The sequence below is a fragment of the Littorina saxatilis genome, linkage group LG1 (assembly GCF_037325665.1).
Source record: "Littorina saxatilis isolate snail1 linkage group LG1, US_GU_Lsax_2.0, whole genome shotgun sequence".
NCBI lineage: Eukaryota > Metazoa > Mollusca > Gastropoda > Littorinimorpha > Littorinidae > Littorina > Littorina saxatilis.
This window is the reverse complement of record NC_090245.1, coordinates 75,855,569-75,870,856: the sequence shown is the minus strand read 5'-3', so window position 1 is coordinate 75,870,856 and position 15,288 is coordinate 75,855,569. Positions and strand designations below refer to the sequence as shown.

At 39.1% G+C, this 15,288-nt stretch overlaps 1 protein-coding gene across 1 annotated transcript; it reads left to right on the top strand.

Annotated features, from left to right (window-relative positions):
- Positions 1-751: 751 nt before the first annotated feature.
- LOC138979497 (uncharacterized) lies at positions 752-12,962 on the top strand. Its single transcript, XM_070352210.1, has 6 exons — positions 752-957; positions 1,691-1,824; positions 2,582-2,744; positions 5,897-6,044; positions 8,015-8,163; positions 9,884-12,962. The coding sequence occupies exons 1-6, from the start codon at positions 851-853 to the stop codon at positions 10,641-10,643; spliced, it is 1,461 nt and encodes a 486-aa protein (XP_070208311.1). The 5' UTR covers positions 752-850; the 3' UTR covers positions 10,644-12,962.
- The last annotated feature ends 2,326 nt before the right edge of the window (positions 12,963-15,288 follow it).

Here is a 15,288-nt window from a genome sequence, read left to right as displayed (position 1 = left end):
ATTATTCTTTATTCTTTGCGTTATAATTATTGGGTCACTTACGTGAGTCCCTCATGACACACACACACGCACACACGCACACACACACACACACACACACACACAAGCACTGACTATGCAGCAAGTTTTGCTGGGTGTCACTTGGAAGGCTTCAACAAAACAATTGTTGCATCTTAAAAGTCAACATATTCATGTCTTTCTCAGATTTAGTATGTTTCTTTTATAACATCGCAGCTGCTGCGTTTCATCCACGCTTAGGCACGCATAGAAAACATTCCGTGCGTCTAAAGTGACAGGCTGGGGAACAGATGTCCTTGTCATGAGCCAATTTCATATGTGCACCTGCGTCAGAGCTTGTATATGGAAAGCCGTTTGGCTCATAACTATTACAGCTGTAATTTAAAATAAATACACCTGCATTTAATGATAAATACAGCTGTATTTAATAATAAATACACCTGTATTTATTATTAAATACAGCTGTATTTAAAAATAAATACAGCTGTATTTAAAAATAAATACACCTGTATTTAATAATAAATGCACCTGTAATTATTTTTAAATACAGCTGTAATTAATTTTAAATACACCTGTATTTTATTATAAATACACTTGTATTTAATAATAAATACACCTGTATTTAAAAATAAATACAGCTGTAATTATTTTTAAATACACCTGTAAATATTTTAAATACAGCTGTATTTAATAATAAATGCAGCTGCATTTATTAAATGCAGCTGGACCAATATAAAACTATATAAAACTTGAATCGGAAAATGTACGACTTGCAAAGCGACAATCTCGTAGAGATCATACTTCTTCCGGTTCGCGCCTTACACTCTCCAAAATGGCGACGCCACTGGAGGAAGCATTTTTGGATCAGACCCGCCAAAAGGTGAACCATTGCATCAATTTGTTACAGTCTGGTAATGAGCCAGAAGAAGTTTTAAGAAGGTAAGCAACGTTTTGTTTGCTTGTTCATTTGTGACTTAATGGAAGAAACAATGCGTGATCTTGTAATGTAATCAGGGGCTCACATCCACATCATCAGACCACACAATGAAAGTAGTGGTCCAGTGAACGATACCTTCCGCCTGTGATCAGACATCGGACATGCACGGATATTTTTTCTGAAATGTCCTATACATTTGTCATGCAAGAGAACATATATGTCCTATTGTTTTTGTCACAAAGTGGTCACTGTCCGATTATGCTTTCGTTTGATCCGGACATTGTTAGTACTTTTCTATTTGTACTTTACTGTTTTACAGTAGTTTGATTTGCTTTTTAATCGATGTTTTGCAAAGTGATGTGTCTCTGCAAGCAGACGAAACTCAGGGAGACTTTATGTGCTTTTTATAGAGAAGAGTTTTCAAGGGTCGAAACTCTGAATGCTCCGAGCCGGTTGACAGTTCACCTTCATGGGGTTTTTTTTTCTCCGAAAAGCAACATGTCACCAAAACAAAATTGGTGCCAGACAAAAAATGTCCTATTGATTTATTTTTGTTCAAGACAAATGTCCTATCACTTTTGCTTTGTCCAGGACATTTGTCCTATGCCACCTCTCATGAGCCCCTGTGTAATAGTAAGTTTGAAATGGAAGCCTGTGAATGTGTAATTGCCGTAGAGTAGAGTAACAATCTAATATCAGGTTCATGATCATTATAATGTTCCATTGTATCTCCAGGTTAGACACTATTCAGCGAAATCTTCGGATGGCAACTCCTTCAGTTGTTCCGCCAGACGTTGCTTCGAACTTGCTCAGCATAGTGGAGAAGATACAGGAGGAAGCGAGGAAAACTGTTGGTGTTCCTGCACAAGGTAAATCACTTGTACTAATTTAGGCTATATATATGGTTTATCTTGAAACATTCTGACTGTAATAGAGCCCAGGTGAACTGTTTTAACAACATTTAACAAGCAAGTAAGATAATATGTGTATGCTTGATTTCAGGATACATATGTAGCTACTGTTGAATAGTTATTAATGATTTGTTGATGCAGTAAGTATTCAAACATTGACACATAATGCATTTTATGCCTTGCACACAAGAATATGTGATAGTTTTAAAATGTGGCAACTCTTCTGATGGAACAATGTTAACGTTGCCATGAAATCTGGGCCTAACCTATTAGATTTACCTATTGTACTACTCTAATGGGGCGGTCACACGCGCGATTCAATCGTGAGATTGATAATAATTCCCGCAATTCGATCTTGAGTCGATCACGGATCAAATGGTAAGCCATTAACCAGTCACACGATGAACGATTGACGGACGATAACTCCACGCGAGCTGGGCAGAAGCAACGTGTCACGGTGAATACGGCAGATGCTGATGTTTGAACAGCGCTCTACCTTTCTGAAAAATACCTTGTAGCATTACATCTTTGTGAGAATTTTAGTTTACAGACAGTTACAATTAATAGTTTCTGACCGCTGTACACGCCTAAAATGTCTCCTTTGTAAATTATACCTGAGTAAGAAACTGTTCATGCAAAAAGTTTGAATTGACGAAGAGGCGCTGTCCGCCATTTTTTCAAGAGCAGGTGTAAGTTAATGCTTTCATATCTACAGACGAATCTTACTGTGCTCCAACATTGGACATGGGGGATGCCCATCGCCCCAAATATGACATCACCAGGGAGCAGCTGCTTGTTCTGCAGGACAGCAACTTCACTTCAAAAGAAATGGCAAAAGCCTTGGGTGTGTCAAGATCAACAGTGACACGCAGGTTGAAGTAAGTGATATGAGTATAAACTAGAAAAGGGAGTTGTAACTTTATACCATATATGCACGCTGTCGTCCATCAACAAGTACTACAATTTGTAGAACAATATAAGATGTTTGGTGGCTTCTTGACAGAATACCTTTTTTTGTTGGTCAGAGAGGACATGCCTAAAAGTTGCAAGTATTTCACTCGACATGGCGAGTTTTCTCTAGTCTGAAAATCTAGAGAGCTGCCAACTTATATTCATTTTCTTTTTGTTATGACTTTTCGTTATGGATTTTTGCAGTTTCAGAGATAAGTTGCTAATTGGCCATGAATCGCAGAGGTGATGATCAACATTGATCCTTCAATCGTTGTTCTCAGAAAAACAAATCCAAAGGCACAATGGTTCCACACATCAAAGAATCAGCCTCAATGGCTTTTAATTTGAAAATCCAATTCCATTAATCGCCTCGATTTTTTATATATTCCCCAGTTGGTTATGAATGTTGGGATGAAAGCTCCTTAAAATGATCACAAAAAGAGATGTTCAGTACATATTTCTGTTATTTTTTATATATAACTCATAACTCATAACATTTTATTGATCCAACAAAGGAAATTAAATTGGTCATCAGCACATATAGGTCATTAATTAATAATTATAAAAGAATAAGAGAAGAAAATTCACAAAACCCATGATAAAAAAAATACCCTTTTTTCTTGCACACCTGACACACCGACACACCAATACACATGCATACATACCTACATACCTACATACATACATACATACATACATACATACATACATACATACATACATACATACATACATACATACATTGCATGTTAAAGTGTAGTTAAGAACATCACAGTAATTATATCATTGTTTGGATTAACAGATAAGTTTTTATGTAAATGATGATAACAACAATCCATAATTAACGCTATTGCACTACCAAAGAAGAGACCAACCAAACACATAAAACCAATAACAGTAATCATCATCAGTTATCACAGGTATCACAGTAGATTAGCCATCAGGTAGTTAGACTCAATTGGGCAAAATATAGTGTCAACACCATCACAACAAAGCTAGAGCTCATTTTCACAGCACTAGTTATGATCAAAGGTCAAACAGTCATCAAATCATATTAAATCTATCACTAAGAGGTACATTTAAAAGGCATCACTGATAGTCTGTGGCCAGGACAATGGCTCGGTTGCTGTTAAAATATCTCACAGCTGCAGGAAGAAAAGAACGCCGAAAACGCTCCGTTCGACACCTAGGCATGAGAAACCGAGCGTTCCGTGTGATGCGGAGATCCATCAGTGCGTCGTGGAGGGGATGCCCTGGGTCGAACAGAATAGCTCTGGACTTACTGGCAAGCCTTCTTTCGACAAGGACTTCAAGGGTGTCATTAGGCTCTGGCCTACAGTAGAACTCGCTTTCTTTATCAGCCTGTTCAGCCTGCCAGTGTCCCTTGCGGTGGCATTCCCTCCCCAACACACTGATGCAAACACCATCACACTGCACACCATACTCTAATAAAAGTATATTATTTCTATTTAAACATGTTTTTATTGTTACCTGAGACTGTTTTCTGTTTTATTTGAAAATCCTTTGGATTGTTTGTTTATTGTGATACACTGTTTTAGTTAGAAGTACTAATTGTGTTTACCGGCACGGTTGGCCTAGTGGTAAGGCGTCTGCCCCGTGATCGGGAGGTCGTGGGTTCGAACCCCGGCCGGGTCATACCTAAGAATCTAGTGGCTGCTCCGCCTGGCGTCTGGCATTATGGAGTTAGTGCTAGGAGTGGTTGGTCCGGTGTCAGAATAATGTGACTGGGTGAGACATGAAGCCTGTGCTGCGACTTCTGTCTTGTGTGTGGCGCACGTTAAATGTCAAAGCAGCACAGCCCTGATATGGCCCTTTGTGGTCGGCTGGGCGTTAAGCAAACAAACGAAGTGTGTTTGCGAATGCCTGTTAAGTTAAAGTCCCTTTTAGCATGAGTCAGTATGCTCATTTTGACAGGAGCATTTTTGCACATGTACTAGTTTTGTTCTTAGGCCCAAAAAAAAAATTGTCTGTTTAGGGTAACCCGACCGACCCTATCTGTATCAATTTGGCGCCGACCTAAAAACTTTTTTTTGATTTAAAAAAAAAAAGAGGTAAAAATGCTAAAAAGAGACATTTGGCGTTTCATTTACACACAACAACAACAAAAAACAAAAAAACTACCTACCTACCGACCCTACTTTTTTTGGTCATGTTACCCTAAACAGACAATTTTTTTTTTTTTGGCCTTAGTATCAACACCATACCGTATTTTGTATTATTTTTTCAGGTTTACTCATTTCTCTTCTGTTTAGTATACATGTATATAAGTATATCCAATGAACTCCATTCTTTGTCTCTGTAAATCTGCTATAGTTATATTTCTTGTATTTTAAGAATTCTATTGTTACACCATATGTTAACTATCAACTGTTAAAAACTCAGTTCGTCCGACCAGCACTGCAAATATGTTAAGGCTATGGTCTTGCCTGAGAAGTTACAGGCGTGCTCTTTTCGGTACACACGCTCTTATCGGTACATCGTGAACTAGGACAGTCCTCTGAAGAAACTGTTAAATGCATTTTGCGAGTCTTTCTGGCTCTTTGGCGGTGCAGTAGGCCCTATGGATGATGAAAGAGTTCGAGATCTCAGTAGATGTGTGTGTAACCACTAGGTATTCAGTCGAATCTATGTAAGAGGCTTTCAACTGATGGGGACAGCGACGCCACCATTATGCTTCAACTTGACATCTAGATCAACAGGCGTGCCTTTAGAATAAGGCATGTGAAGGGGTTATGCTGTCAGTGCCTCATCTGAAGAGACAACTACCATTTGAAGTTTCCATTGCAATTTGTCTTTTATGTCTTCATGGGATATACAGGTTACAACACATGATTTTTTATATGGCTTGTATTTTAGTCAAGACCCAGCAGGAATATCAAAAGAGCTCACTTGCCAGAGGCTCGTGAGTCCCTTGATATTCATCTGCTGGGTTTTTAACCAAAATACAAGCCATATATGTAGATAAAAAAAAAACTTGTGTTTTAACCTGTATTTATATAAATGCAAATGCGTGTTGTGTTAGCAAATGCAAGTAATAAAAGTGTTTGGCAATTTTCAGAGAAAATGGAATGCTACAACGCATGGTGTATTCCAGAATATCTGATCAAGAGTTGGATGCGTTGGTGGAACCAATTACTGCTTCCAACAAGCTTACTGGTTCCTTATCGATACAAGCTCGTCTAAAAGGACAGGGGACAGTACTTCAGGTAACTCTTCTGTGCTGAATATTAGAATAGTAAAGCTTCAAAAAGGAATTTTAAACTGTTGAAAAACAACTGAGAAATGGACCAATGTTTCACAGTCACAGATTCTGATTTTAAAGTTAAGTAATACCCTTTTTTATTTACACACTGCAGGCATGGGAAATGTCCGCGAAAAGGAAATTACGTTTTACTTTCAGCGCAAATAAAAAAAATTGTCCGCCTAGGCAGCCCTTGGGACACTGCCTATTTTCAGATTAATTTTTTTTAAATTCGCATGCATGACATTGACAGATTGTCATCATGGATCAAAGCATTGTTGGAGGTTAACGACGGGGGGCTTAAACTAGGCTTTGGGGGGCCTGGGGCGTCAATCCTTAATGACAACTGCAAAGTTTCAAATGGAAGCGTGTCAATGTTAATTGTAATTCAATCTGACAATGATCTCTTTCCTGCGTTCATGCGGTTGCAAACAGACCAGAATTGGTTCGGTTCTGTTCACATAGTACTTTGAGTTCACTTACATGCAAGGGTGATGTATTCCTATGGAGAGAACTTCATACTTGATTTTATTTTTCATTCTAATGCTTGTACCAAATAGTCAACAACAACTCTTCAAGTCTCAAAAAAAATTGATATCATTTAATTAATAATTCAAAGATCTATGTAATGATAGTGGCATGTGAAATCTACTAGAGAATACAAATTTGAGTTTGGAATACATGATTCAATTTATGATTTGTGATAATAAAGAAATGAGATCACATCTTTAAGTGTACTTCGATTAACTGAAGATATTCAATTGTTTACTTCAATGTGGGAGGTGTGCAATGTGTAAATACACATCAACTCAGTCAGTAAGATTTATGTGCAGGTGTATGATGCAGAGCTGTCAGCCCCTATGAAGCTTCATGTGTAGCAATCTTAAATTTATAGTGTAGCAAATGGTGTTTATCTTTAAGCATTGCATCATCTTATAATCCACTGCACCTACATGTTTATATGTCAACACAAATGTTCCAATAACTGTTCAGACAAGAAAACAGCAGCAGGAACAAATTTATTTATTTATTAAGGAGATTTCTATAGCGCATAACTAAAAGCACTATGCACTAAAATGAACATTGTAGAGTGTCTGTATAACGAAGTAGCATTTTCTGTTTTACAAGTAGCATGCTACATCGAAAGCGTAATAGTCTGCAGCTCTAATTGGGCCACTAATGCGGCATGGTGCTTTTGGATTCCACAAATTATTTTGCATCTTGTTTTTAAGGCAAATATGTCAGAAGCTCCTAAAGAACTTTAATTGGTGGGTAAGCCTGTGACATTGTTGTCCACATATTTTCAAAACACTAGTGTAAAACTGGTATCAAACAGGAAGCCATGTAGTATTCTGTTTATCCTACATACGGTTGCATGTTTATTGCTCTAAACGCCCCTTTGTCAAAGCGCCCAGATTGAAGAAGCTTCAAAATTGAACCTGGATCTCTCCGAATGCCTCGTGTAATCTTTTATGTCAAAGCAAAGAAATGTCACTGGTGTGGTGTTTACGTTCTTAAAATTCTTCCAAGTGTTCAAAGAAGGACGCTTGTTTCGGTATTGGAGGCACTGGAAAATCAGGTCCTTGTCAGACAAGACCTCTTTACACATGCAATGTAGAGTGAACGGTATTGTTATGACATGAGTGGTATACCCGTGTGACTTGGAATAATAGGCCGTGAAAAGTAGGATATGCGCCGAAATGGCTGCGATCTGCTGGCCGATGTGAATGCGTGATGTATTGTGTAAAAACAATTCCATCTCACACGGCATAAATAAATCCCTGCGCCTTGAATATGTGCGCAATATGAATTGTATAAAATAAAAAATAAAAAAATAAAATCCCTGCGCTTAGAACTGTACCTGCAGAATACGCGCGATAGAAGCCTCATATTGATTGATTGATTGAATAAATTTTATTCTTACACGCTCCACAGAGGCAGAGAGTACGGGAATCCATCCAGCGGGTTGATCCTGGTGGAGTAGCTGTCAGAGCTCTGGCGTTGAGGCCCACCAGGCGTCGTCTGTATCATGTATCAGGACCAAACGCTCTCTGGCATCTAGACGGATACCACAAGCTGATATCGTGAGTACAGCTAAAAATACATACATTGGGCACAAATATATCCTTTTTCAAAATTTGGTGAATGTTGAGTGTGTCCGGTGGTGGGGAGGATGTTGGGGGTTGTACCAGTTTGAACATGGATTTGAGTGGATTGATACAGGTCGCATAAGGAATTCTCTTAAACATTATTTTATGACGCTGTGGGGGGGGGGGGGGGGGGTTGGGTTGTTTTAAGATTCATTGGTTGTGGAATCTTTCTTTTAAGACCTACATAACCCTGAGAAAATAAGGTCTTATAATGGGGGTAAACTTACAGAGGTTATGAGCAGAATATCTTAGACTGTTAGAGAACAGCATACCTGCCAATTGCTACGATTTTGGCGCAGCATGCTCCGATTTTGCAATAATTGCTACGCTGCTACTCTAAGCCCTGAGCTGTTACGCTCAAACAAAACATGACAAGCGTGCAAAATGTTCACTTATCGCTCGACAATCAACAATGAACATTGCATAACTAGTCGAGTACTGATGGCTGGGAACCACTCCGTTATGACTACCCCCCGCGGGTTAGGGGGAGTCCCATATTGGTTGGGACGAGAAAGAATTTACCCGATGCTCCCCAGCATGTCGTAAGAGGCAACTAACGGATTCTGTTTCTCATTTTACCCTTGTTAAGTGTTTCTTGTATAGAATATAGTCAATGTTTTGAAAGATTTTAGTCAAGCAGTATGGATTAATCACATGCTTGTGCAGGTAGACTGGCTGAGTGAATAATACTTGATCAAAATAATTATGTGTGCCGTGGGACAAAAAACTTAACGTTGAGCTGTTATCTCAGAAGTTTATACAGCTAGACCTCTGAAACTTTGCACACTTTTAGGGTTTGAACTTTGATGATTTCACGAAGTGACCCCAGTTTTGTTGACCCTCATCAAATTTTGGGGGTAACAGCGGGGTCATGTTCTTTTAATAAAAACTTAACGTTGAGGTTATCTCAGATGTTTTTTGAGCTAGAGCTTTGATAGTACACACACTTCTAGGTTTTGATATACTACCAAGTTGACATAAGTTTGATTGACCTTCGTCAAGTTTTGAAGTCACAGGGGGTCATGTTCAAATCAAAATATAACATTGATGTTATCTCTAGATAGTGTTTTTGAAGCTTGAGCTTTGAAACTTTGAACACTTGAAGGATTTGATAATCTACCGACGCGACCCTAGTTTGGTTGACCCCTGTCACAGCGGGGTCAAGTTTGTAAAAGTTTTACATTGCGGTTTTCTCAGTTATTTTATTAAATTTCACTGAATTGTATGTGTTATTAACCAGCAGACATGACCAACATTTGGCTTGTTTTCCTCAAATTTTAGAGTCCCGGCAGTTAGTTAGTGGAATCCTCCTTTTAAGATATACAAGACCCTCAAGGCTAATGGACATGACAAAAAAAAGTCATATAAAGCAATTGCTTTTCTTGATTTCTTTCTTTGTAAAATTGAAGAAAGGTGGATTAAATGGGTTACACACCTTTTCTCAATGAATATATATATTAAAAATAATGGTCTTGATTCTCGGTCATGGAAAAAGCACGCTGAAGCTCACAGTTTTCATGATCCACTAACTTTGACCATTACTTTTTAATATTTACTGAGCATGTAACCTGTACTTATTTCCCAATAACTCTTTAATCAGAATTTGTGTGGTGAAATCACGAATGGAAACGGATCTCTGTTTGTTATATTGCAGGTGGAAAATGGTGATTCATGGTGCAATCGATGGCTTTAGCCGGGCCATTACCTTCCTCCATGCCTCCAACAACAACAGGTCAGAGACCGTTCGGGATCTGTTTTTGGGTGGAACCCAACGCTTTGGACTCCCGTCAAGAGTCCGCATGGACCATGGTGGCGAGAATCTAGATGTCGTCGACCTCATGAACGAACACAGGGGAGAAGGGAGAGGCAGTGCGATGCAAGGCCGCAGTGTCCACAACCAAAGGATCGAGCGCCTCTGGCTCGACGTCTGGAAAGATGTGGTGAACCCTTACCATGGCCTGTTTACTGCAATGGGAACACCACAGGCAGAAGGTGGTCTGGGGATATTGAACATGGACAATCCCATTCACTTGTGGGCCCTCCACTATGTTTTTCTGCCCAGGCTGAACCGGTCCCTAGAGTGGTTTGTGGGACAGAAGAACCACCAACCCTTGCGGACAGAGCGCAACAGAACTCCCCTGCAGCTCTTCTTCAGGGGGATGCTGGAGAGACGAGCCAGCACATCCACAGCAGTACAGGACTTCTGGGAAGGGAGAAGCCTTCGATCGATAATCGAGGACCATCCTTTGCCAGACAGTCGTCAGGATGTGCCTGCCACGGCTTGCCCCCTCTCTGAGGAACAGCTCGTGCAACTAACGGAGCGCATTGACCCTCTGAGTGGGCCACCCACCGATCAACATGGTCAGATGTTGTTCTTGCAAGTTCTCCAGTTCGTTGCCAACATCCTCGAGTAAAAAAAAAAGTTAGCTTGTAGACACCCCAAACCTGAAATGTATAGCAGACCTGTGAACCCATACGATTTTGCCATATTTTGTACGCTTAATTGTCCAGACTACAAGAAGATTGATCAGTGGAATCACAAGAAAAATTCATTGTCTACTTTTATTCACAAGCGCATTCCAAAGCCGATCCAGTGTTTTGACACATGATTACTGCTTTTGTCAATGAAAGAAACATTCGTTTTAAACATATTTGTAAACTTATTAGGCTACTTGCCCTATCTGCGCCAGCCACGCAATCGCGCAATAAATCTGCAATATCTTGCATGGCATTGGGAGGTGTGCCTCAATTTGCGGTTATGTTTTGAGACCTCAGAGTAAGGATGTGTCTGGGTGCAGACACTTTGCCTTCAAAAAAGTTAATTTGCACTGAGCAGCATTGGGCTGCAACAATGAAAGCCTCAAAAACAATCATAAAGTTTGTTCAAAGTACCAAGCATGGTAGGAGGTATAAACAAGAGGTGTTTTTTCAAATTCTTTATGCATTGGTTTTAGGTTTATTGATGCTATATATATATAGGTAAATATTTAAAAACAACCTCCTCAAAAGTTGATGTGATGAAAATGGAATGTTTATTTATGATGATCCAAACTTTCGCCAAAATTATATATATATATGTCGTGCCGAATTCACGTAATTGTAGAATTCGCGAAATCGGCAAAATGTTTGCCTATTTCACGTAATCGGCAAAACGCTGCCCATTACGCGAAATCGGCAGCGTTTTGCCGAAAACGCGTAAAGGCTTGTAAAATGTGCCGATTTTGCGAAATCGGCAGCCCGTTTTTGGCTTTAAAGTTATCAAATGCCTAGAATATCATCACACTTAGACAGCTAGGTACTGGAATGGATAAATGTTGCTATAATTGATAAGTTGTGGCAAGTTATTGCAAAAAGTGTAGTTTTCGTGCATTACCAGAGTGATGCTTGACACAGACCAACACAGACCATCAAAACCAAAATAGGGAGGTAAATTCATGTTAATGCAATGATCTTGTGACAAAAAAAGTAACAGACTGGCTGTCACTTTTGCGAAATGGAAATTGTTTAGGAGCCTTTACGCATTTTCGGCAAAACGCTGCCGATTTCGCGTAATAGGCAGCGTTTTGCCGATTACGCGAAATGGGCCAAAATGTTGCCGATTCCGCGAATTCGGCAATTCCGTGATTTCGGCACGACATATATAATATATGATAATATGGCTTACCCAATCCAACGTATAAAGGAACTCATTGTTATTCAGCCATTAAAAACATTTTCCGAATTACAATGGTTTAATACTTTAATAGCCAACTTGCACAATACCCCTCTTGAACAGCTCTCTGGTGCGAAAAGATAAGGAAGGTTCGCTTCCCTGCGGGCAAATGTTATGTTCTCACAAGCACTGGTGTTCTTTGGCTTGTGTAAAAAAAACCAAAATAAAAACTCAATCGCCTTTCTTTTGTATACAGGACATGCTTGGGTACTTTGAACGAACTAAAGGATTATTCTTGCGGCTATTATTGCCGCAACCAATAAACCTTTAAGTTTAACGACTTTGTGTGTGTCGGTGTGTGAATGCTCTGATTTGTTTTGATATTGTGTATTGCCGTGAGCTCTGGCGAGAAGGGGTGATTAATTTATGTTCATTGTTATTATGTCACCGTATTTTCACAGCTGTACAGAACAGGGAAAGGGATACTTGTTCAAACTTTGGTATGATGCCATGAGCGCCATAGTCAACTCGAGTTAAATCAGTTATTTGACTTTTTATATTCAATGGCGCCTCATTCACCCATATTCATCAGAACATAAGCTATTTGCAACGTTCAGTGAAGGTCAAGGTCACTTAAGTTACCTATCAAACCTCATAGTGGTGTTTATTGTTTATGTTTAGTAAGTGTTTTAAACATTTTGAGTTCTCCATTTAGTTTGGTAAAGTAGTGTAGAGCATTTTCTGAACATCAATAATCATGTATGAATTTATTGCATGTTTGTTGCTAGAATATTAATCATTCTTCTGCTACCCCCCGCGGGTTAAGGGGAAGAATTTACCCGATGCTCCCCAGCATGTCGTAAGAGGCGACTAACGGATTCTGTTTCTTGTTAAGAATATAGTCAATGTTTGTAAAGATTTTAGTCCAGCAGTATGTAAGAAATGTTAAGTCCTTTGTACTGGAAACTTGCATTCTCCCAGTAAGGTAATATATTGTACTACGTTGCAAGCCCCTGGAGCAAATTTTTGATTAGTGCTTTTGTGAACCAGAAACAATTGACAAGTGGCTCTATCTTCCCCCCCCCCCCCCCCCCCCCCCCCCCCCCCCCCCCCGCTTTCCCCATCGCGATATAACCTTGAATGGTTGAAAACGATGTTGAACACCAAAGAAAGAAAGATTCTTCTGCTGAAGAACTTTGTGTCTGATGAAAGTAAACATTGTGGTCAGTCGCATAGGTGCATAACAGACTTTCAGATTAAAAGCATTCAATATGATTTACCGTAGGGCTGCTTTCAAGTAAAAAAAAATAGACTGTTGTTCTCAGATTTAGTTTCGCCGAAGTATTTGATATAATGATATCTTTTTGATGAGGACACCATTGATAACAATTTAAGTACAGTGAAGCAAGCCCCTGGAGCAAATTTTTGATTAGTGCGGCTTTTGTGAACAAGAAACAATTGACAAGTGGCTCTATCCCATCTCCCCCCTTCCCTCCGTCGTGATATAACCTTCGCGGTTGAAAACAACGTTAAACACCAAATAAAAAATATGCGTTTGGGTGAAGATCTGTGCAAAAAGACTGTTCGCACTAAAATAAAATGTAGTGTTATAAAGGCATTTTATTTCCCTATCGTATGCAACAAATAGCTGTATTTTTCATGATGTAGCGTTCAAACAGTGGACCAGAGACCATAGGCACCCCCTTAAATAAGTCGCTAACGGTGAGTTTTAGATACTAAAATGTGCAAAAAATATTTATCGGCAAACCCGAGTCCCCTTTTTACTTTAGTTGCAAGAACAGTACAGTAGTACCTGCCATATCCGGTCACCCATTAGTCATTGCAAAGGTGACCGCAAATATCAGGTGGCCGTCCATTACAGACCCCCTCCTCTTCCAAAAAAACCCCCAAAACACGATCAAGTTTTCATGAAGAAAAGAAAGCGATCATCCATGAGCCGCCGATTCATTGTCTCTGTTAGTTTTGCTTTCGTTATACATCTTAATTATTTGCGTGTTTAACTCGATCGTCCTGGCTAAGCTATTGTTTCGTATGTTTCTATGTGTGTTGTTTGGATTATTATATATGTATTTGAGTGTCAGATAAACAAGTGTTTCAAACTCACATCAGCTGTGATCGATCCGGAAGTGACTGCCGTAAATGTACATGTATGCGCATGTCTGTAGTTACAGTTTGCGCATGCGTAAGTATTCATGTCGTCTGCTCGTGCTGTGCCGTCTGTGCACACACCACACACACACACACACACATACACACACCACAGGCGCTCGCCCGCGAAAGTGACAAGTGGCCGTTAAGTGGCCGCTCCTGTCGAGTAAGAGGGGCACCTTAGGGCAAAAATCAGTGACCGTTGACCGCGTCAGACAGGTTAACGGCCATTAAGAGTCAATTATAGAAGGAAAACTCATTAGTCATGGGAAAGCTGGCCGCTCCGGGCAGGTTCACGCCCACGAAAGGGACTACTGTACATGTTCTATCACAGAATTTTGTTTTGTTCTTGTAACTATGTGTATTTATATATTTTTCAAACCAAACTATTAGTCTTTGAGCTCAGAAGTCCTACTTTTTGATGTATTGGTATGTTTATTCAAGGTAAGCTAGACGAATCATTTGTATCGGGAAACTAAGTTAAATTCAGATTTTATGTGAAAATTTGAATCAGTATCACAACAATTTCAAAAGTTATTCATGACGATTGTCATACATATATGTGCTGGTAAATGACTTTAATTTGCAAAGCTGTTTGTATTCTGAATTTTGCATGTAAATGTCCCATTTCAAGGATCACCTGTTCGCACAGGCTCATATATATGTAGGTGTGTGTAGCCTTTTTAAGAACATCAATTATCACATATAAATTTATTCGATCTTGATTGCTTGAATATGTATGACACATAATTCTTGTGTATGAATAAATGTATATGACAAGTTTGAATATTGGATAATACAAATTGTTTGTATGGATTTTGATTCCTGTATGGCGAGGCTATGAACATGTGTGAGTGAGATGTCTATGATGGACAGCAAAATGTAGTTATGGATTTCATGACTCGTCTCATTTCCAGTCATATTCAAAACCAAACATAACTCAAGTTTTTAAATAAAAAGAAAAGAAAAACACAAAACATAACTCAAGTTGTCTGCCACAAATACAATTTTATCAAACAAGTGTCATGCAAAAAATCAATTTTTTTTCTTCTCTTTTCCACAAATAGCATATTACAAAGTACAGAAAAAAAGTGTGCTTGCTCTTCTAATTATTGTACATCAAGATATATTTATTAAACTTGTTTAGCAGGTTATGTTTTGCATGCCTGGGGTTTGGAGATGTATTTAGTGTCTCTGTTTATGTGTGAGGTGATTGCTCACTTCAAAAAGAAAGAAGC

What these genes read in the sequence shown, in the direction of transcription:
- LOC138979497 (XM_070352210.1), top strand. Translation starts at nt 851, where the DNA reads ATGGCGACGCCACTGGAGGAAGCATTTTTGGATCAGACCCGCCAAAAG. An exon ending in TGTTGGTGTTCCTGCACAAG is followed by an intron (nt 1,825 to 2,581) that starts GTAAATCACTTG and finishes TCATATCTACAG; the next exon opens with ACGAATCTTACTGTGCTCCA. An exon ending in GACAGGGGACAGTACTTCAG is followed by an intron (nt 6,045 to 8,014) that starts GTAACTCTTCTG and finishes CACGCTCCACAG; the next exon opens with AGGCAGAGAGTACGGGAATC.